Source organism: Coccinella septempunctata, chromosome 3 (assembly GCF_907165205.1).
Source record: "Coccinella septempunctata chromosome 3, icCocSept1.1, whole genome shotgun sequence".
Classification (NCBI taxonomy): domain Eukaryota; kingdom Metazoa; phylum Arthropoda; class Insecta; order Coleoptera; family Coccinellidae; genus Coccinella; species Coccinella septempunctata.
The window spans coordinates 33,055,680-33,079,194 of NC_058191.1; the positions used below are offsets into that span (position 1 = coordinate 33,055,680).

The 23,515-nt window shown below is 34.5% G+C and overlaps 2 protein-coding genes across 3 annotated transcripts in view; one reads left to right on the top strand and one right to left on the bottom strand.

Moving 5' to 3' along the window:
* Positions 1–9,928, top strand: part of LOC123310202 — a 66,785-nt gene extending 56,857 nt beyond the window's left edge. Inside the window, exons 9-17 of the mRNA XM_044893637.1 lie at positions 1,007–1,199; positions 4,157–4,366; positions 4,864–5,157; positions 5,665–6,035; positions 6,293–6,470; positions 6,867–7,171; positions 7,519–7,685; positions 7,758–7,932; positions 9,323–9,928. Of these exons, the coding sequence (XP_044749572.1) occupies positions 1,007–1,199; positions 4,157–4,366; positions 4,864–5,157; positions 5,665–6,035; positions 6,293–6,470; positions 6,867–7,171; positions 7,519–7,685; positions 7,758–7,932; positions 9,323–9,496 (2,067 nt within the window). The 3' untranslated portion in view covers positions 9,497–9,928. The remainder of the gene's footprint in view (positions 1–1,006; positions 1,200–4,156; positions 4,367–4,863; positions 5,158–5,664; positions 6,036–6,292; positions 6,471–6,866; positions 7,172–7,518; positions 7,686–7,757; positions 7,933–9,322) is intronic.
* A 4,345-nt stretch (positions 9,929–14,273) lies between these two features.
* LOC123310173 (cholecystokinin receptor-like) overlaps positions 14,274–23,515 on the bottom strand; it is an 84,558-nt gene continuing 75,316 nt past the window's right edge. For both annotated transcript variants that reach the window (XM_044893586.1, XM_044893587.1), the window contains exons 3-5: positions 19,277–19,474; positions 17,306–17,482; positions 14,274–15,565 (exon numbers count right to left, since the gene is read on the bottom strand). In XM_044893586.1, the coding sequence (XP_044749521.1) occupies positions 15,048–15,565; positions 17,306–17,482; positions 19,277–19,474 (893 nt within the window). In that variant the 3' untranslated portion in view covers positions 14,274–15,047. The remainder of the gene's footprint in view (positions 15,566–17,305; positions 17,483–19,276; positions 19,475–23,515) is intronic.

Consider the following 23,515-nt stretch of genomic DNA (forward strand, 5'->3'; position numbering starts at 1 on the left):
TGACAGTTGTATGGTTTGTAAGGAGAATCTTGCTTTTCAGGTGGCATCTTTAGGGGGCTGTATCTTAACAGTGTCTGTTCAAAAAAGATTATAAGAAATACCCACAGTTTTTGACTGTCCACAACATTTTGTAGAAAGCAATCATTCACACCCTGTATTAATGCGGATGGCAGACAAATTTAAGGGAAAAAATCAACATGCGTAGGTATAATTCTATGCTGTAGGAATTGGGCTATATTTTAGCCGAACCTGGGTTCGTATACTCAATATTTTACGCGAGTGGAAAAACTGAATACCCACGTAATTCATGTTCAGTTCGATCCTAAAATTCAATTCCCATTCAGTACCGATATTGTAAACTTCGAGAAGTTGAATGAAATATCACCCAGAGCGAAACACCAATCAAGCGAACTTTCTGGAAGTTCACGTCAAAATCGATGAATAATAATTCAAAATCGCGACAAATTTCGTACCGCCTGCCAATTAGTATTCGTTTATCCACATGAAGGTTTTTAATCATCTCGGAATCTCATTTCTTGGGACACGAAATGCCCGAAATGGAAAATATTTTCGAGACGTTTGAAAAGCAACCCACTGAAAGGAACAGAAAAACTGAAGTGATGTCGATTCCTTTCACGAAGAAATTATTCTCAATTCTGGATATTTCAAAAAGTATCTAAACTGGTCAATACTGAAGCAGGAAACTAGTCTTCATTTGAGTTCAGTCATGATGGGTTCCAATGATGAAATACTCTTCAAGTTTTCATACGTTCAAAGTAAAACACTTGCCCTGAAAGGAGTCTGAGAAAACCAGTATGCCGAATCACTTTTTTACTGAGTAGTTGGAGAATCCCTACGTCTATACTTTATAATCGAAAAGAGAGTTTCATTCTAGAAAAATTAACGGCATCCGGACAAAATATTGAATTCCGAAGAAGTAATTGTTTAATCATTTGTGATTTTAAACCTACTGCTGCTTTTATCCATGACATATCATTTTTTTCAGGTGTTCATAAAATCTGAACTGAAGGTCGGTGTCATATATATTACTGAAGGTCAATACGCTGAAGAAGAGATATTAGACAATAATGATAACTCACCCCTCTTCGAAGAATTTCTCCAGATTCTGGGTGAAAAAGTTAGATTGAAAGGATTCGACAAGTACAAAGGTGGTCTGGATACTGTGCACGACCTGACAGGTGAGAATATACATATTTAAAAATGTGTTTGATAACACGACAAGAAAACAGAGTTTTTCTTACCTAAATTAAATTGGATGATATTGAAAATTTCAAAATCTTGTCAAGATACAATATATTCATTTGACGAATTTAAAATAATTATCACTATTATAATTATTCTTCCAAAGGCAAATATTTGGGAAAAATTACCCAGTAGATAGTAGACAGGTACCTACAATTTGATTCAAATATTCCGCTTTAACAAAACGTTATGGACCATGAGACTACGAGACTCTCTGCACTGAAGAAAAAAATTCATAGATGCAACAACGCCATAGTTATTATGAAAATTTTAGCCCCCATCAAGGTCGTTATTATGGTTTTCATTTTGAGTACCTTATTTTTATTATTACTCTTATTATCAGCTTTCATTATTGCAGAAAAAAATTTTGCCAAAAATATTTCAGGAACAATCAGTCAGCTATATCACGAGGAAAATTTAATTATCATCAATTATTGGCAAGAAAAGAATGGTCCGCCGAAAACCACGATATAACAAACAAAATACTCGATTGAACAATGGAGCGTTAAACTTAATTGAAAATTCAATTGGATGTAATGATTACTATTAATCGAATAATTAATTCCGAATATACCAGGATCGCGACAATATATCCCAAACGCTAAAATATTACAGTTTCCAAATTATCCTGATTATGTTTGTTTTTCATTAAGAAGAATGTTGAAATCAATGTAATCCGTGTAATTAATCTACATAATCGAGAAAAGTAGGATGATCTTCTATACAAATATGATTTCCGCAAATGAAGGATCATATGATACTGGGTGTTTATTGAAAATCATAATTGATGATTTTGATTACATCTTGCAACTTTATGATTATTTTAATGAAAAAAATGTGAATCATATATAGAGTGATGTTTCCGATATTTGATAATCCAAAGGCTGAGAAATAATGAATCAAATATCGTGGAAATCAGTCGATTATTTTGAGGAATTTTTGGTAGGTAATATTTGATTTATCAGTGGCTCTACTCTATAGGTACAACAAATTTGGGACATTCAAATTCATTATGCATTTCCAAAGCATTTTTTCTACTTTTCACGAAAGAGAAAAAAAATTTTTTCATGGACACACTAATGTTTTGGTACCCTGACTTTAAAAATCAATGATCTAGTATCTACTACTGATACGGTTTTCTTTTTTACTTGATTTCAGTTTTTGTATACCTACTTATAATGAGTGTTTCAAAGACGATGAGCTTGCAAAATATTATCAAAATAGATTCAAGAGATGTTTGAATATTCTACGATTTCCAGGAAAGACCCAATATCTCAGAAACTAACTGGACATATTTCTGACTCCTTATATGGTCCTCTAGTACCCCCTGCTCAATGGGTCATTGGTCTAAAATCACCTTATATATCAAAATGAGCTTTATATCAGAATAATAAGAATCGTAGAATTGAAGCGCATGGGTGAGGGAGGAGGTCCTCATAACCATCCCCTAGAGTCAAGCAATTGCTTTAAAAGTACCCTCAAGGTCGACACTGAAGAAACTCAATCTCGTACGTATCGAAAGAAACGAGAATGAAAGTCTTTGCGTAACATTTTGACGACTTCGGAGTTCCACTATTAAATTTTCCTTTCAACGTTATTTCTAGAAGTTTCTTCATCTAATGAAATGCGAGGTTTCCCATCTTCGAGTTCATAAAGACGTCTTTACTGGATTCTCGATTTCCTAGAAATGAACTCTCCAACAGGTATAATAACGAATTCAGCGACATAGAGTCATTTATTATAGAGCTAATTCCATCCAAGTTAATCGGCTTATCCTGGTTATCTTCAATTTGGTGGCTCGGGTATAATATTGGTATAAAATCTTATAGCTAGAGACGCTAATGAATGCTTCAGAATGGGAACTGGATGATGGGGTTCTGCAGGGCAATCCTAAATTTGGAATAGGAGTTTTGGGGACTGCATTGTGTACAGATTCTCCCACGAATAGCAGGGTAGATGTGTATGTGGGAAACTCAAGGTTTTCTGTGAATTTGTCTGCTAAGACATCCTCGATAGGTTCTAAACAGCATCTTGCGCCAGGTTCCTTATTGTCACCGGATTTTCGATGAGTTGTTTGCCCAGATTATTCTTCAATAAAATGATCAATATAGTGCCAAATATTATTCATTATTTTTCCTGAATAACCTATAAATTAAATATATCGATAATAATTCTTCTCCAATAGCAACTTGATTTTAAAATACCTAAATAATACCTATATGCTGCCAAGGAAAAATTGAATTGCAGATTAATTTCTATATTACAGGCTACAGTATTTCATGCATACCTATTTCGTATCAGGTTGTTCAGACGGAACCTATACATAATATACCAGATTCTTTCATTCTTACCTGAATTTTCAGTAATTTATTCTCGGTCATAGATTTATGGATTCATCTTCGAATTTTAAACTGTATTCGTGTTTCATAAATTCAGGCTCTTCAGGAGAACAAATATTGTAGCGAAGATTGGAGGAATAAACGCTATTATTCAAATTAGGTCACATTTCCAGTTATTTCAGGAAATTGCCAATCGCTTATTCCGTTGGTTAAGTGTTCTTCTGTCAACTGAGGGACCATTTATATTTTCCATTCATATTTTCGATTAAGCAGTAGTTTTAGAGAAACTGATTCAAATTCTATTATAATCTCGTCATATGGCAACGTTTTTCGAAATTTTTGTCACTTGATATCTAAAAAGGAAAGAATATTTAGATATAGGTACTTCTGATGCACCATTTTTTATCATAATTATGCTAATTAAAATTTGTTCCATTTTCTAATTTTTATTTGGGATTTTAACTATCTATTCATATTATCACAGCAAATATTGAAGGAAACTAAAAACCTCATTTACTCATGCATTTATTCTGAAAACACATTTTTCATTTCAGGTCTTTACTCAGTGTACACTAACTGGCGAAATATCGAAATAATGTTTCACGTATCTACCCTTCTTCCATACGAAAGACATGATCCACAAAAACTGCAGCGAAAAAGACATATTGGAAATGATATTGTGTGTGTGGTTTTTCTCGAAGCGGACAATACATCATTCTCGCCAGCCTGCATCAAAAGTCACTTCCTACACACATTCATATTGGGTGAGTATTTCTGATATACAGGGTAATTCACCGCAATAACCTATTGAAAATTCATGTAGAACTAATCATTATTTCGTGCTAAAAACTTTCATGTTGGGAGTTTCGACAATGAACCTGTACTTTTCTTATATCAAATGTCACACCTAGTATATCTAAGCATCGTAGGATAGCTGATTTGGTGGCAATTTCAACCACGCTTTAATTTGATATCAAAAACATCCGTGTACGTCTTGAACGTAGAAATACATCGAAATGTTACCTGCTTACACCTGGCTGCGAGGTAGTTGCGGCCGAGTGTGCAACGGCAGCTATGGATTTTAGTATTCTTTACATGCATTGCTGTGATGTAGATGATATTTTATTTTAAAACCGAGTGAACGAAATTTCTCTTGGAATATTGATTAACATTAATTTAATTAAAATTACTTGCGGCCACTATCTACTATAAATTAATTCTGCCCTGTGGCGACTGAAGTTATATTCGGACATTCCAACAGTGAGGACGTCTCCTAGGATAAAGAGAAAACCAACCAGATACGAGGTGTCGGTGGTAACCAGGGACGAAGTTGGAGCCTACAAACCCTACCTTTGGGAGCAGAGCGTCTTCGACAAAGGACCAATGTTCAGGGAATGGCTCCTCACAAAAATCGTCAACGGAGAGAGAGCGAGCTACTCAGCACCAAAGTTTGCCCGGATGCAGGAGAGAACTAGGTCACAGATGCTGGAAGATATCGTTGCCAATTTGCAGAATCACGCGGAAACAGGACAAATACCAAAGCCGTATAGGAGAGGTAAATTATTATTGTCTATCAGAACATCTGCATATTTATACAACAAAGATTATTCAGTCCAAATTCCTGTTATCCATTGCTATATGGATGAAAACAAGGGAAGGTTAGTTATACTTTTTTGCCATGTATCTTCCACAATGATTCTTCATCAACAGTACCAAGATTTTTTTACCATTTCTCGGTTTGCTACAAGAGATGTTAGCTTTGCACCTTGCCCAAACCAGAAAAATACGGAGGAAATGAAAAAACTGTACAGGGTGATTGTTTATATTTTACTCAAAGGCTATCTCAGTTAATATTGGGCTTACAAAAACTTTTAAATGGGAAAATATGGAGTGTTTTTTGTGGGCATTCAGAATTCAAAACTAGGAACTGTGAAAAGGCATTGTGAACCTAAAATTTTTATGTAATCTGTTATTCTTGGAATGAAACCTACCAAATTAAAGCTTGATCAAAGAACGAGGTGAATGAAAGCATGTAATTTGAAATTCTGTATCTTATTTTTAGGTTCATGGCGACCGATTGGTCACATGAGACCTTCCTCGCCATTGCTGGACAGCGTTCGTGATCAGTTCGAGGACCACGACCAAATTGCCAAAGACTTCACGAGGATGTTTTTGAACACCGAGGAGAACATCCAGGTTAACGGACAACTCTTCGATGTGATCTTCATGGTGGGACAGTCGAAACAGAAAACAAGACTGATAGGAGTTCGGGCCATTTTGGGCGTGAGGAGTAGGGTATTTCAGGAAATGTTGTATGGTATACAGACAGGATTCGGTTCGCCACAAGTGCCAGTAGCCGAGCTCTTAGCTAGGCCCGTACCTACACTGATTAGTCCCCAACAGAGTAGGCCGAAAAGTTCGAATTTTCTGCAGGTTAGTGGTCATCAAACACGACACTATTCAGGCTTCAATAATTCGGACTATCTGACGAAATAAAGAGTGCAATAAATCTCAACATTAAGTGAAAGTGGTTGTGATTTTTTTTTTTGATATAGGGCTAAAGTCTTCTTGCATGCAATGTTGGTATTTTGATAACTTTCGGTCACATTGGGGACTCAAAAACTTTCTCAGTTGCATCTAATCCTTTAATCTAGTCCATACTAATCAGTAATACACATTGTTTTTTTCAGGTTCCAGATATCGAATCTCCTAGACCTAAAAGTGTTCCAAGCTCGCCGATGGTGAAAAGAGCTTTTTCAAGGCTAGGTACCATCACTGCCGGCTGGGGTAGAAGTATCAGAAAGCACAATACCGCTCAACTATCTGCCGAGGATAAAAAGAAATGGGCTAGCAGTCAAGATTGCTCAAGTGAGTAATTCTGATGTTGACTCTTAATTTTCTTGGTACTAGCCATGAAGTTCATTCATTTGCTTTTCAATTGCTGGATAGTTAATAGGCTTGGCAATACAATGATTGAACTTTGCATTAGACTTCATTGGAGAGGTGCATTGGAGATTTTCTCATATCAATATGAAATAAGTACTTGACGGTTTAATATACGTAGGTTATTCGAAGTCCAAAAGCCTGAAATATACAGATTACAGATCATATATTCTTCGAGTTGTGTCTCATCTGTCTTAAATCATCTTTGTTCTGCTTGTGTGATTATTGTTCCTACTGTCTCATGATCTGTTTATATGTCAGATATTATTCTGATCTTCTTCAAGAATGTGTGTTATTATTATCGAATTATCCAATTTTCAGACAAGGATGGAAAGGATAAGGAGGGAAAAGAAAAACCGCAAGTTTCGCAGCTTCCAGTACCAAGACTGAGTGTTTGCGCAGACGCACAAAAAGTTGACAGGGCCAAACTGGCCCAGACTGAATTTTCGATAATTGAATTTGACGCCGACACATTTCGGATCCTTTTGGATTACCTGCACACGGGCTCTTGCCCGCTCACGTGTTCTACAATCCCAGGTCTGATTTGCGCAGCTGAACACTACGATCTACCCGAGTTGCTACAAGCATGTTTCCATCATGCCAAACAATTCTTGAGGATAGAAGTGGTAAGTCGAAAATTCATAGCCAATTTCGGACTATAATAATCACCTGTGGAAGAGCTGTTCAATTCTTCAGTGGTGTTTTTAAGGGTTCTTCGTATTAGCTTTTGTGAGGTTTGAAAGCAGATAAGGGCTCGCTTTCTACAACTTGTGTCTCCATAAAATTTTGGAAGGACTCAGTTATCTCCAAAGTGCTCACGTTAATTTTTCTCCGTTATTATATTCAATCTCGATTGAAAAAAAAATTTTCCTTTTCGATCTTTCTTTATTTTATCTTTTTTTATGAAAGAGAATGTGAGATAGTAGAAGAAATATTGTTGCTATGAGAGTTGTTATAATTCATATTATTTCAGGTCTGCTGTATGCTGTGTTCTTTAGAAAATTATTACTGGAGGTACACTTCTGCCTCAGAACTAGTCAACATGATTTTAGCCTTCGTTGAAACCCGAGCATATGCCTTATTTCAAACTAAAGACTTCCTCAATTTGAGTGAATCCATGGTTCAAATGATAATGTGCAGGTAATGATATTTCCATTAGCTATTTCAGTTCCGCTCATACTTCACTGCAACTTTACCCGTTTTTTTTTGTAGGAATTTGGAAATTGCTGAGATTAGAAAATTCGAAGCGATGTTAGAATGGACGAAACATAAGATAAGAACAAAGACTTCAAGTAAACTAGATGCCAAATTGGAATTCAAATGTATAATGGAAAGACTGGCTAGAGATTTGAAATTGTATAGAATATCACCCCAAGAACTCATCAAGGTGAGTTTATGTAAACCTACACGACATAAATTACGGGCTCTCTGAGATCCACCCCTATGGCAGCCATGGAGTGACTGCTGGGTTTACCTCCTTTACACCTTGTAGTGACAACTGGGAACAGGGACAATGGGTTGATAGTGGACTGTTTCGGGGGCATGCGAGGGCTCTGAGATGGTGGAGGATGACAACGCATCCCTTCTCCATAGACTGGACTCCACAAGCACCAGCTTTCACATCGCCGAACACTACAGGGTAATTGTTACTGATAGAGATCTGTGGTCTACACCAAACAGGCTTCTTGTGCCTAAAGGTCTCACCGGCCTGGTTCATCGATGGCTTTATGCTGTCCACAGGGACTGGAGTGCGAATTGTGGGACCTAGTTTCAACCTGTCCATCCCACTAGGGAAGGATGCCGTTCTGTTCTGGACACTTAATAATATCCGCAGAGGATACTCTGGAAAACACATCTATATTTTTGTTGTGGCAGTGGGAGAACCCTGAAATCCCTTGCCAAGGAAAAGGTTAACTCATAGTAGAGGTTTGCTGGAATGCTCTTCTAGAGCTGGATTCCGATGACGTTGGGAAAGTTATTTGGTGCTCGGCGCATACGAGGCTTACGTGAAACGAGAAGGCAGACATACTTGTTAAGCTGGGAGCCTGCTTAGATTTCATTGTTTCTGTCCTACTTCTATCAAGAAAATCTTCAATAGATGGCTCTACAGGAAATTTTCCTCAGAATGGATCACGGGTCTCAATGGTCTCAGGCAGTCGAGGTCTCATTGAGAGACCGCCCCTCCAGACCTGAGGTCAAAAAACTTCTGGCCCTAGGGAGGAAACACAAGTCTGGTGTCTGGTCACCTGTTTCATAAACATTTAAAACAAATGGGATTGAGTGGTTGTTCACTGTGCCGCTGGTGCTGGAACACTGATGAAACTGTGAACATATTCTGTTAATCTGTAGCGACCTTAAAGAGCGGAGGATGACACATCTAGGAAACACCCACTATTCCTATGATGAGAGAGACTCCTCTCTGTCGACTTGTGGCATTTTTGTCAGAGTGTCTCGGGGTTTGAGTCTCTACAACTATGGGAGGACGAACAATGGGCCACTAGCAAGTAGAAGAAGAACCTTCTTTCGGTAATTAGAAGTAGGAAAGTCGAATCGTAATAAAGCAAGTTTCATGATTTAATGTTAAAGAGCAAGTAGGTACGGATGACCATCTTCTAAATCATCTTGGATAGAAACGAATAAGCTTGAAATTCCATGTGGTAATGTCTTATGCATATGTCGAAGTTGATAGTTACTCTCGGTATTTTTGGAGAACCAGGATTTTTTTTTTTTTTTAGTGTGCCTCCGAATATCAACTAAGATATTTCTCTATTCTACAGGTTGTTCTACCCTCGAAAGCCATAAAGAATGAACGCATCCTAGAAACTCTGATGTTCCAAGCCAATTCGGGCATGTACCGAATTCAGGATTCGTATCTCCAAGAGTGCACACAGAAACTCCAGAAGCAAGACTCGAGATTTTCAGAATGGGAATCTTTCGATTACAACATCTGAACGATTCTAACTGAGTGGTCAGCCCACTTGGAGGAACTACGTGATTGGAGGACAATCTGTTGTCGACATGAAAGAATCCACTAGCTGAATGCAAATGTACGGATGTTGTAAGATCAGCATATGGTATTGAAAAAACAATAAGATGTTAGGTACTTGGGAACAATATTTTCATATTTCTCATTTTTTATTGCGACAATCCGTCAGCATGTATGTTTCTGATGCTCGAGTTGTTCAAGGTTCTATGGATAGATTGCATTTTATAATACGATGATCGTGACTGTTTTTTCTTTCCAATTTATCCACGCCATCAATATTCATATTGCAAAATACTCCAAGTTTACGTTATCGATGGAAATATTGATTTTTGTTGGTGATTGGAATGGCCATTCAGTTGCTTTTAATTCACTCAATTCCTCAGAAAAAAGTACTGAATTGTGAAGCTATTGATTAGAAATTGTCAGGGAATTAGGATGTTTTTTGGGAAACTTTTTTGAAAACGGTTAATGATGAAAAATAGGCGTGATAATATGTTGCATGAAAAAAAACTTCTTCAAATTTTTAAAGATCCATCAAATTTTATTTGCAGTTATACAGGGTGAATTTATAACTTGTATATAATATTTTATCAGTAGAGTTGGATTCTTTGATATATGATTCTGGTATCTTTATGATATGTAATGGTCATAAAGATGCAACTAGAAGATGTGGGTGGAATTTTGTATTCTCAGAAGAATCATTCTTTCAATGAAAATTTATATTCCGAAAATAATTCCATTCGATAAAATTGTTTGTGAGATATACCCTTTGAGTATTCATATAAGGTTAATGCTCGATGATGTATCTTTTTATGGATTTTCAACAAACCACATATTCAATCGATCTGAACTGGAAAAAATTTTGAAGGGAAAAAGTTTCCTCTGTCTCAAAGACGCTGTATAGTGAAGTGTCATTATTTTTTTCATGCAGAATTACCCCTGGAAGTTTGTCGCACTTATTCACTAACATCCTGTAAAGGTGTTAAGACTACTTAAAAGAATTAAGTGAATGATTGTCTAGTTACTGCAGGAAAGATTCTATAAATGGCCATCCCAATTATACAATGTGTTGTAAGAAAGTGTTAACCTTTCTCTGATTACATGCATCAGAATATTTCAGAGATATATATTAAAGAGTTGTTACTTGTGATAAGCTTTGCTATATATGAGATATTTCTGCAGTTGAATAGTTTATAAAACTCAGTCGTACTGGGGTGATAACAGGTCTGTTCAATTCACATCCGAAGTGAAAACTGATTCTTCGAACTGAAAATTTGTGTACCTATATATATATAGAGGAAAACAATTCGACAGACTTGACGGATTAGAAAATGATGAACTTGAAAGCATGACTCATTTCAAGGAGTGTGCAGGAAAAGTATTACATCTCATTTTAGCCATATGTATGGAGAGAATTTCGAATTGGTACGATTGAACAAGAAGTTATTCCTCCCAGCATTGAAAGGTACCTACTTGTGGCACTTTCTTAGTGTTTGCTCACAGCCGTCTATTCTATACAAAGGTATTTCTCAAACTCGATGCGCATATAGCAGAATTTCAGGATATAAGTGTTAAGGAATCGGTTTAGTGATACATTTAGTGTCACAAACAAAGAAGTTGTCTTTAAACATACTATACCAGGTACAATCATGCAATCTCCCATATGCGACAATATACAAAACTTTCAGATTTTGGATCTACAATAATTAAATTAATGCATTTTCGAAATTATTTACTTTTAATGCCAAAAATAGGTACAATCGGTTAAGTTAAATAATGTGTTTCAGTACATGTCCATATTTTAAGTTATTGGTTGGTCTCTATTAATTTTTTTAAGAGACTTTTGTGTTTCACCCAATAACAAAGAAATTGAGCGAAAAAGTTTAAAAATGAGCTTTCCAAGTAGCCCACACTTGGTATATCTTTTCATTTGAAAAAGTTAGATGGGGAAAAATACTAAATTTTTTTGCCAGAAAATTAAAAATCAATTCACGGGTTTCAGCGTTGTTATTTCTTGCAAAAATATTAATTTCTTTTCGAACTTATACCCAACCTTATATACTAATGTATGTATGATTTACTCATGAGTGTATGTACTGTTTCATTAAACTTAGATTAAAAAAATTCCTATAAGATAAAGTTGCTTTGAGAAATGAATCTTAGTTTAATGAATCCATGCATGCATACTGCCTGATAAATGCTAGTCCTGAAACAATTATTAAACTTTAAACTTCAATAAATAAATTCAGATCGATAAATTGATCCCCAGAATATTTAAGAATGGATATTCGAGTTGTCGCTATTCTCTCGGATCTCAACTCTATAAGATATAGACGGCTGTGATTCGATTTATGTTGTGAGATCTCAATTGGTCACTTGAACCTTCTGTACATTAACTACTGTATAATTGTTCGATGTTAATTATAAGCAGGATGAATACACAATAAAAACTGCATCAACAAATTTTGAGCAAGAAAAATATGCTATCCATATCTTCTTCTTCGAATTTGGAAGATATTTCCTTCGTATATTAGGTAGTCTTGCAGATGAAAATCTTTTTTCAGAAAAAAATGTGATATCAAGGTGTTCTTCCTAAAACAAAATATGAATAATCGATGAAAATTATGAATTCAAAAAATACGTAGATTTGGAAATGTTTTCCAAGGTTTTGGAGAACAGTGTAAGTAAACATTTTTGAATTCTGCATACTGACATTCAATATATTATTCGGTTTGAGTTAAATATTTCTATCGGAGATGAGCGGAGAATCAAATGAAAAACACCAAAACATCAGATGAGACACTATCAAAGAATCTTTTCATGTTGATCATACAACATACAACTTCGTTCGCATCTCTTAATATTTGCTTCTCGTGAATCACAAAGTATAAAATGGATGTAGTCTACTGGTCATCATGTACCTCAGATTTGTTACATCGATAGAAAAATATGAATTTCCTGTTTATTCGATATTTTTCTGATCATAATATAAACTACACGTCACTTTTCTCTTTGTACCTGATCAAATCAAACATCTTCATGAACTGAAATAATGATCTAAATTTCAATTGTGATGCTTTTATTTGTATTCATCTCTGAATGATGAAAACGGAATTATATAAACTGTGAGCGTGATTATATTTTACTTACTGTAGGTAAGATAGTCCAAATAATGTTCATATATTTTAATACTAACTCAAAAACCCGATGAAAACACAGATGAATGTTTCTTTGCCAAAGTATGTTGAATATAATAAATATTTGTTGAGTATGGTTTTCTAATCATTTGACGATATTCCCAAGATTTCAGATTTGACACAGCAGATGAATTGCCTAATTTTTTTTTTATATAGGTGAATATTTCTGCCTATATATAATCTATTCAGTTAAGGATATATGGATGGTTGCACTTAGGATTGTCAGAGGTAAGAAAGTATGCTATTGAGTATTATGAGAATAAATTTTTAGTGAAAGCTTTCAATTCTCTTCTCTGTTTTTCTAATGAAAATAAATTTATGACGTTTCAGATGATAAGATAATAGACCAGTGTTAAATGATACCACAAAATTTAACGATTTATATTGCTCCCAAAATTATTGTGCCTTTTCAGCTAGAAAATTATCAGAGGAAAAGGAGTGAAAATATATTAAATATTACATATAAAATAACATAAACCTAATTTTTTTTAATCTATTTTATTACATTTTATATGCAGATATGGAGTAAGAAAAAAGCACCATATTCAGATGAAATTATTTTGGAAATGTTTAGAATAAAATTACAAGTCATACAGGTATAATTATCATCAAAAAAAGTTTTTTGACACTAATGCTTATTTTATATGTATACCGCGTTTGAATGTTTATAGCTTGAGCTGAGCAATCTGGATACTTACACACTGTTTCTTTTTCTTTTCTGGTATATAATTTTGTATACCTGATAATCGCTTAACTTTGTATGCATCGACTGGAAGTTATATTCTTTTTTCATACCTGATTGAATCCATAAATGAAAGTGTTTTATACCGTCATATGTCAGTTTTGACTAGAGATTTTTATTAATTTTTCAATTAAAGTAATCAGAGTTAAGGTCTTTTTCGTTAATAATTTCTTCATACACTGTCTCACCCATCGATTAATTAAACTAAGTTTACCAGTCCAAAATAGTAATTTTAGGTACTTATCTATCCAGATACCTAATCATGTCGTTATTTTTTTCAACATTTCAATGTTGGACTAAAATATCCTTTATCTCAAATAGAAATTAACATACAGGTACATGTATAGAAACAAATATTTGTTGATCGAAACACATTTATTCATCATTATCGGCAACATTTATGTAATTCTGATTTACAAAATTGATGATAAAGTTACAAATATTCTATATTGTCCTTGTTGAAAAAACTGTCATACTTGATCTAAGATAAAAATAAAATAATTTCCAATAATACAATATTTTAATCAATCAATCAGGTCACTAGTTCAAATAATAATTCAAGTAAGAATAATTAGTATCAAAATTATGAAAAAGATTTCATATAAAAATAATAACATATTTAGAACTGAAGACTAGTGATAGTTATCCATTTCGAAGGTGATTATCATTCAAGAGTTCATTGGTTTTTGCATAAAAACAACCAACCATTCAAAAAACTTTTGAAAAAAATATTTGAGTTATTCACATGAAATATTTATGTTATTTTTTATCAACAGTTAGGCTACAATGAAAAAGATAGAAGGTTTTATTCTTAGGAAAATGCCTGTATTTACACATTTCAAACACATCTTACATATCATTTTTGGAGTTATAATCACAGGTATCACAGAGAAACATCTATTTAGACATGGAAAAAATGGAAATAAATTAAGAAATTCTTACTTATTCCACCAATTGTTTACCGACGGAAAGTCGATTGATATATTATGATCCACAAAAGGAAGATGTTACTGAAATATTTTCCATACAATCCCCCATCCCTAAAATTTGCCTAGTTTACATTTTGGACATTTGCAATGCATGAGATCACGACTAATTTTTGTATATCGCATTGCTGAAAATGTTGTGACCATAATCAGGTGATTATGGATAATTTCCGATTCGAGGATTCCTTATAAATTTGTTTGTATTTCAATTTTGAGACTGAATAGTTATAGTTGCAATATTTCGAAATCTTTGGTGAAAGTTGTAGTTTTGCCTCTTTTATTTCCAACGGTTGTGTTTATTTAAGACCATGTTTTTCAACAGACAAATGTAGGTTTATAGGTTTAGTCATTTCGGACCGAATTTTTCAACATATTCATACCTTTCAAAATATGAATGAGTAATCAAAAATTACAATTCTTATTCAATAGCAAATACACTGAATGTATTTCATTATGGGCCTTATAAGCTTACGAGACTTTGTATGAGCACTCCTCCCTTTGTATTCCAATCCATAATCACCAATTTTATCACACAAGGAAAAATTTAAATGTTCATATTCTTCAAACATCCAAATTTTACACAGCCAACACCTAGGTATTAGGTTCAGGAAACTTGTGAACCCATTTCGTGACCATATTGATGTCACTCCCAGCCAAATCATTATTGTACTTCCCTAAACATCCGAAAATATTGACGAAAGTTTTTCTGAAAGCTCTGTTCATGAAGCAGTAAGTTATAGGATTACAGCAACTAGACGTATAGGCCAATAGCTGAAAGAAACTTATTGCTGTGTAGCCTAAGCCATTGTATATAATGAACGGATCGAAGAGAGCCACTGTATTTATTATGTACAGGGGTGTCCAGCATATGAAAAACTCTAAAACGACAGCAAAAAGCATCTTGATGACCCGCTTCTTGTTGTGGAGACTGCGATCGGCATTTGTTCTTCTCAAGGTGAGGTGTCTCAAAAATGTTTTCGTGTTCCTGGTCGATGAAGTTGAGTTCTGGGGAAATTGTCGAAAACTTGATTGGACACTTGAGTTTCGACGGCTTATTGTGGTAGTTTTCGCCGTCTTTTGTTGTATGAAAACTTCCATATCACCATTCACTGCAATAATGGATATATATTCGATCAGATTTCAAATATCATCAAAATTTCTTTCGTTCATTCATTTTTTCCATAACTATCTATTGGTGAATGAGCTCACTGATTTAACTCAAAAAACAGAATTGAAAGAGATAACTGAAATACATGGCTTTCACAAAGGTGGGATTTTTATCACTAGGTACACGTTTTCTTAATGATGCAATGATTTACAGTAATGTGCAATTTATAAGCAAGCATATTTCGAAGAGATGTGGTCCTATACCAAAACCTTCAATTTAATATCCTTCAACTATCCATAGTACCAATTACGTTATCTGTGAACACTGCTTTTCCCTTATTGTCCCACAAAAATTTCCATATGTTTTGAAAACAAATGAAAAGGATATGATTTATGAGAAACAGTGGAATCGAAAGCTGTTAACTATGGCACCAATTGAGAAAAAAAATATTATTATTATTGTTTCAAGAGAAAATATGGCACTAAATATGGAATCATGATTCCGTAGGCATGTCAAACACTAGGGAAATCTGCTCCATTATCATAAGGTGTAGTAAGAAATTCGATGATCCCAATTCCTGCAGATAAAAATTCTGTTTCTTGATATTTGTGATATATTTTTCAATATATTATTTTTCCAGATTTCACACTCAATTACGATTACAGTGAAATATTTCAAAATTTCATAGAAATGGTTTTTATTGAAAAATAAATAAGAAATAAATAACAATAACAAATAAGAAATAAAAAATTAAATAAATATTATAAAGGGATATAACATCGCAGGGGCTTTGTATAATTCTTTGTAGCTCCTCATTAAAGAGTCCCGAACAAATAAATAGGCACAGTCATTCTAATTATTTTATTCTCAATTCGTGTTGAAACTTCTGTTTAAAAAACCGAGAAGATTACTGAAATTGTCAGAATGGAAATATTTCGACTACAACTGGGATATTAAAATTGGTCACAAAATTTGACGCTACTGGTGTGGTCGGAAACAAAAAGAGAGTGTATGATGGCGAAGCGAGGGACGTCTGTCTTAGGTCATGTACCAATAGATCCGACCTTTAGTACTAGGAAATTGTCCGATGTATCTGGTGTTTCATGCACAACAATCATGAGAATCCTCAAATAATATGAATTCCATCCTTCACCTTGTGTGCATTGTATCACCTGCTGATGTGAATATCAACAAGTGTTACGACCTGAATTGAACTAGCCAATTTGCCTTCGTCAGGACCCCAAATGGAGTACGCTCCATCGAAGAAAAGCAGGTACTGACCATGGTTTCGATCTCATTTGACCTCGTCAGAGCAACATAGCTTCTTCTCCGATGGAGAACGTTTGGAATTGATGGACTCTTATTCAATACTGGCAAGCGCTACTGAGTAGTCTCCAGCAACACAGCGCTACTGAGTACTATGTACTATCCAGTAACTAGTTCAATTCAGATAGTAACACTTCATGATATTCATATCAGCGGGTGGTATGCATCTGAATTGATTCTTATTATTGTATTCATTGCCTCACTGTTTAGGCGTGATCCTTTCATTATTGCTCACAGTTTTTATCGATTCCATCCCTAACGAAGAAGAAAATCAAGGTGAAAGAAACCCACAGTGAAATCAGCAGGTTGTCGAACTCGAAATGGAAATCACCAATTTTGAAAACGAATTGATGACGCTTAATACGAATTGGTAGATAGGATTCAAGTAATGGTCATGAAATATTTTTTTACGTACCGTAACTGTCTCGTAGTGCCCTCTCCGATTTCATTCCCTTATACAAAGTTCTGGCAATCAGAGAATACGTCGTCAGCATCACAAGTAATGGAATGAGGAGAAGAATAACGTCGAGGAAAATATTGTACGCTCTTTCCTGCCTCTTGGAATACCAGCTTTCTCGGCATTTGTGATTACCTACAAAAAGAAAGGTTGCGGAGTTTTGCAGAATGAGGTGGTGCGTTCAGTTCAGACCCAAATTGCGGGTTGACACAAGAATTGGGAGAGCGCTCTCAACTCAAGGCCTGAAATATTATACTAAACTATCTACAGATCCCGAAATTATATTCGGCGGGGAATTCGGAATTGAAATATTTTAGCTGCCATAAAATGTTATCTCTTAGTCGACGAGTGCTTCTACCGGCCAGGTTGGCTGCATTGATTTGTTCTTATCAAAACCGCTCAGATTGGAGGGTCGAATAAGGAAACTTCTTCAATTTATGTTTATAATAAGAATTTCTTTATCGAGCTCTATATTTTTCCGTATATAACAGTACATCTGCAAGGAAAATTCAGTTTGGCCAATTAAACTATTGAAACTTTATTCAATTATTTTTATTGAAAAATATAGACATAGTCCCAAAAAATTTACAGGGAAGTTCCTTGTCAAAAAATAGTGGATCTTTCATATAATTTTTTTAGCGGCTAAAGATGTCACCTGAAAAACAATTTAATTTCTAATTTTCTCAAGAAATCAGAAAATTCGCAGAAATTTAATTCAGCCATTCTATGAAAGCGAGAAGTCAAAAAAAAAATTGGTGGTGTTACCTCATCACTAATGATAATAAGGGTACTATTTTAAGCTTCCCTAATGCAAAAATTGCAATCTTCCAAATAATTGAAGCTTCCTTATTCACAAAGTTTTTGTCGATATCTTTCTAATTCTTCAGAAGTATTTTTTTCAAACAATTCTTGTTTTCATTTCATTGTATTTCAGATGTTGATATTTCCACTTGTATTGAAAGTTAAATTGATCCAAAATTCACAATATGCATTTCAATTTGAATACTATGTGTGATTCGGTTATTTGCTTCGAATTCATTCATTTAACATTTTTTGAGAGATGATTTCGAATTTATCATGGAAACACTACTTTTACTGAAAGTATCGATTTGAAATTCAAAATATTCATCTCAATTTGAAGAATCGAACGCCTCTATATAATGAGTTAAAAAGAGGAACACAGAAGTATTGGTCTAACCTAAACTAATATATTGAAAAAAAAAACAAAATTATAGGTCTCCATTTAATATCACTTTTGGAAGTTATATATATACATTTGTCTGTTGATTATTGCATAGTTTGGCCTGTTTGGCTTAGAATGAATTTGATGGTTCATCTAATCGAAACACAATTTTGAAACTTGTGAAATGAGAATGGTGTATGGTGAAGTTTGCAGTAGTTGTAGCCTATATAGAAATAAAAAAAGTTCAGTATGTACGTGAGTTTCTAAATATTAATTCGCCATGATGGAGGAAAGCTAAAATGTATTACTTGCTAGTTGGAAACAAGTTTTTTTGATGTCCTAACTTTATGTTCATGAGTTAATTTGTATCAGACAACCCTCCTGTTTTATGACATAGTGCAAAACAACCTCCTATTATATTCTATTCCTAGCGGACCTATCCACTCCTAAATATATTGTAAAAAAACCTTGTATTCGGGAGGATTACCACAATTGTGGAGATTAATTCTACTTCAATGCCTCCTACAGGGAAGTAATTGCCAATTATTAATGGTAAAACATGCTGTCGACAGTTCTGCATTCGGCTATATTTAGTAGCAATTTCGTATTGAATTCTCTGTCGCCAAACATAAGAGGTTTCTGGATCTTAGACATGAGAGAGCTAGACATATTATAATGGTAAGGTCGAGGGTCATTCTACATCATCGAATGACCCTCGGTGGTGCAATATAGTAAGTAATGCTCACCCTGTTTTGTGGGCTTCAGCTGACTGAGTAAAGCTATAGGTGACATGCAAATGAGGCTCCCAATCCAGATTGCAGCAATTAGCTTATAGGCATGGCTCGAAGTTTGCCATCTTAGTGATCGAAGCGGATGACAAATGGCGTAATACCTCTCAACAGATATGGCTACCAGCGTCCAAGCTCCAACCGATACGGAACAAGCTGAAAAAAAAAATAGGTCAATGAAAAGTTGTATGGCAGCTAGTCTTCTTTTCCGCTCGACAGATTCAGCATCAAGCGAGGAAGGATTTCTCGTAACATATTCAGGGTAAATAGATGAAAAACTAACTCTCCCTTATTCACTAGTTTTGTGATTTTTCCTAATTTTGATTCTGCCTCAATGAATTGGATTTGAGATAAGCTACGTTTTTGATTAAATTTCTGATGTATCTGTATCTTGTTTAGATGAGGGGTTACCCCTCCAATTTCGGTCTAGAATGATTAAAATGACATGAAAATTCTGAAGAAGTTATTAGAAATTCGTATTTTACGTGTAGATCATTGATTTACACCAAGTAAAAACTGAATCAATAACATACTCGTTGTAGAAATAATACTCATTTCTTTTTCAGAAAAATCTTTCTGGATACCTCATATGAGTCAAAAACAGTTATCCCTACTTAAGTATTCGATCGCATTTCTCCTAAGAATTGGTGAAAAGGAAATAGTTAGGGGTCATTTAAAGGGGCTTAGGTGTCTCTTATGATTTACAGATTTTTTGTGAAAATGGTCATTGATATCAATTGAACACTGCTTTGCTTATATGAAATAGGTACACCATATGACAAGGAAACAGCCTTTGAAGTTTTTTACAATTACAATTACCATGTATGCTGAATTAAATGAGAGAGATCTAGTATATGTGCTCGTACCTACAGGACAAATTATATTAATCACAGGAAATTGTTTTCGATAGATGTCAATTACCGTAAACCTACGCATGCATACCAAATTTGAGAAATACCGACAGTGTAATTGAATTGATCAATGCAGCCTATCGAATTTGAATAATCTGGAAAATATATCAGGTTAATCCTCATAGCGTATAATAGGTAGGTTCTAATCATAAGAACGGTATAATACACGCATAACACACATTATTTGAAATATTTTAAAAGTATAGTGCGAAACAATAAGGGCACTTTTAGGTCACCCTTATCAAATCACTGTGATCTGGTAACCCCAAAACAGAAAATTAAAATGGAAACCCCTTCTTTTGATACATCATGTAAAAACTTGTACAGAATGCTCCCAGCAGAAGAGCTAATGAAAATGGCCGTTTATTCTCGGTTATCTCAATTAAAATTGAAGAGTGCCAATGCAATCGAAACATCTAAAAAATAAAATATCTGTTTTGAGACAGATTGAAATACATAGAAAATCCTTGACGTGAGTAATTAGCTTAACACAAAATCAGAAAATTGGCAGTTGCGTACCGTAATAAACAGGAGGGAAAGTAAAACTTGTACGTGGGAAATAAATATTAAATTTCCCTGTTCGAGTAAAGCACTAGCGTTCCTGCCGGTTGCGAATAAGTTTTTCTGCCGGACCAACTTTATGTTCGAGACTTAATTCGTATCAGACAATCTTTTTTTATGACCAGGTCGTCAAACCGCAAGATAAGGCTCGACGATTACAAATGAAACTGTCCAAGTGTGTCCAGTGGTGGGAAGCTGTGTGATTGCAAATATACTCTTTCTCAGATTGAGGAACACTGAACTCATCTACAATACATATCGGATATGAAGAGCAATATTTATTCTAGGAATAATAGAACACCAAAAATATAAGTTATTTTGGTTTCGTAAACGTTAGTCGTAAACCCATAATTGAGGGAGCTACAACCCTTGAAAAATATTGTAACGATAACAGATTCTTTCCACATGACCATAATGCTTTCAAATATTCATTTTATTTGCTTGTGTGTACCATATAGATGGTTTAGCTCAGACAGTGGCGGATTTACCATAGAGGCTGAGTAGTCTGAAGCCTAGGGAGGCAGATTTCAGGAGGGCCGCAAATTTGGGGACAATTGGCCAGATATTTGAAATTTTGGTATGGAAATATAGGTTTTCGAATATGCTGAATCTATTGCGAGCAATTTCAAAAGCCTATCTCTTTTCGTTTGGAATTTCATCTGAAAATGGCATTTTTCAAAAATTGCAAATTTCAATCTGCAATATCTCCTGTTATATTCCTCTGATCCAATTGGGATTACAGGTTCTATAATCAGCGTTGTCTAGGCTTCCATCCTGGCACAAACACTCGATTTCGAAAATCTCGATTTTTTGGGTCAAAAATGAGCAAGGGGTTAGACCCCCCCTAAAATGACATATGTGTTACTCTGTCTGAAAATCAGGATGTTATATTACGGTCTTAGGATATAGAGTGCATAGAAATTGTTTTTGAAATTCTAGAAAACAGTTGATGATTCAATAGAGAATTGCACACTAGAGAGCTCGTCGAGGTCAGCTCGAAAATGAGAATTGGAAAAAAAAATTATTTTCTTCTAAACTGGGCCAGATATTTCAAATTTTGGTATGAAAATATAGGTTTTCGAACACGCTGAATCTATAGCGTGCAGTTTCGATAGCCTATCTCCCTTCGTTCAGATTCTTATCTCGGAAAGGGCATTTTTCAAAAATTGCAAATTTCTCTTGGGAATTCGTCAAGATCGAACGGTGGCGCCGAGATTGATGAACTTCTCAGATTTACTATTAGAAGAATTGCTCTATCAGAATATGTTTCATATTTAGATCTGCGATGATTATCCTGGAAGAAAAACTACTCGCAAGTTGACCTTCGAAAAATTCCCAAAAAGTTGGGTTCAGTTAAAACTTCCTCAAGACCGAACGGTTGCGCCGAAATGGATGAAGTTCTCAGATTTATGTCTAGAAGAGTTGCTCTTTCCGAATATGTATCACATTTAGATCTACGATGATTTTCCTGGAAGAAAAACTACTCGCAAGTTGACCTTCGTAACATTCCCAAAAAGATGGGGTCAGTTAAAAATTCCTCATGACCGAACGGTTGCGCCGAGATGGGTGAACTCAGATTTATTATTATCTCAGATGATCATGTTGCAATATATGTACATATGGCTTGAACACTCAACCTTTATAATTTTTACGAGAAACCAATATGATCATAATCATCATAATAAGGTATTACGTTCAGCATAATGAATGAGAACTTGAGAACTAAATGAATAATTACAAATAATGGCCAATTGAAGAAGAATAATTTCTTGGCAAAACCACGCTGGCAGACTAAAGAAAAGAATAGAATTTCCGTTGAAATAAGGGAATTTTCTATGCACATTTGGGATTAAGGATTCTGATAACCAGAATTGTATGTTCCTCTCTCAAATTGCTCCCATACCATTCTCGTTTTGGGTCTCGTAGGAAATAGAAATCTGCATTTGAATTGAAGTCAGGCGGATACTTCTCGTTAGTTTCCTACAAAATGGTTTATTTCTTGTTATCCATTAAAAAACCGTATCCTACATGTTTTTCTTATTTCAGTTTCTATTTGTCAATAAATTCATATTCAGATTATTACCTACTTCATACCATATGAACGACGCTTTTAAGTTAGTTATTGATAAAATAGTTATTTATACAACAAGTGAGTTGAATTAATGTTAATTCGTGAGAAAAAAATTGTATTTTTACTAATGAATAAACATTTATAACTTGCGTGTTATATACAAATTTTTTTTCAATTTTAATTAGGATTCAAATGATGACATTTTCCAGAGATAGTTATTTTAGTCAAATTCACAGTTCGAGTAATAAATTGCAGAGAGCATCAAATTCGAAATTATGAAACTTAGGAAAACAGATGAAACAACTGACATTTCAAGTACAAGAATGTACTTGAAAGGTGCCGCTCCGATTGATTATTGTTAGGGCATTTTTCAATCCATAGCACCATACCAACAAAAGGAAGATGGCGTTTATCCGTTCATATTCATGTTAAATTATTTCACTTTTTATTTAAAATATTTTATTTCACTTTTTATTTAAAATATTTTATTTCACTGAATAGATAAAGGTCAACTTACCCTGTTGCTATGGGTTGAATGATGTCGTCTAAACGTCAAAATGGAATGAAATAGTTTGAAGGAACTCCTACTGTTCTAGCAGGAAATGATTCACATACGGATTGAAACATGTAAATGCAAGTCCAAGAATTAATTGC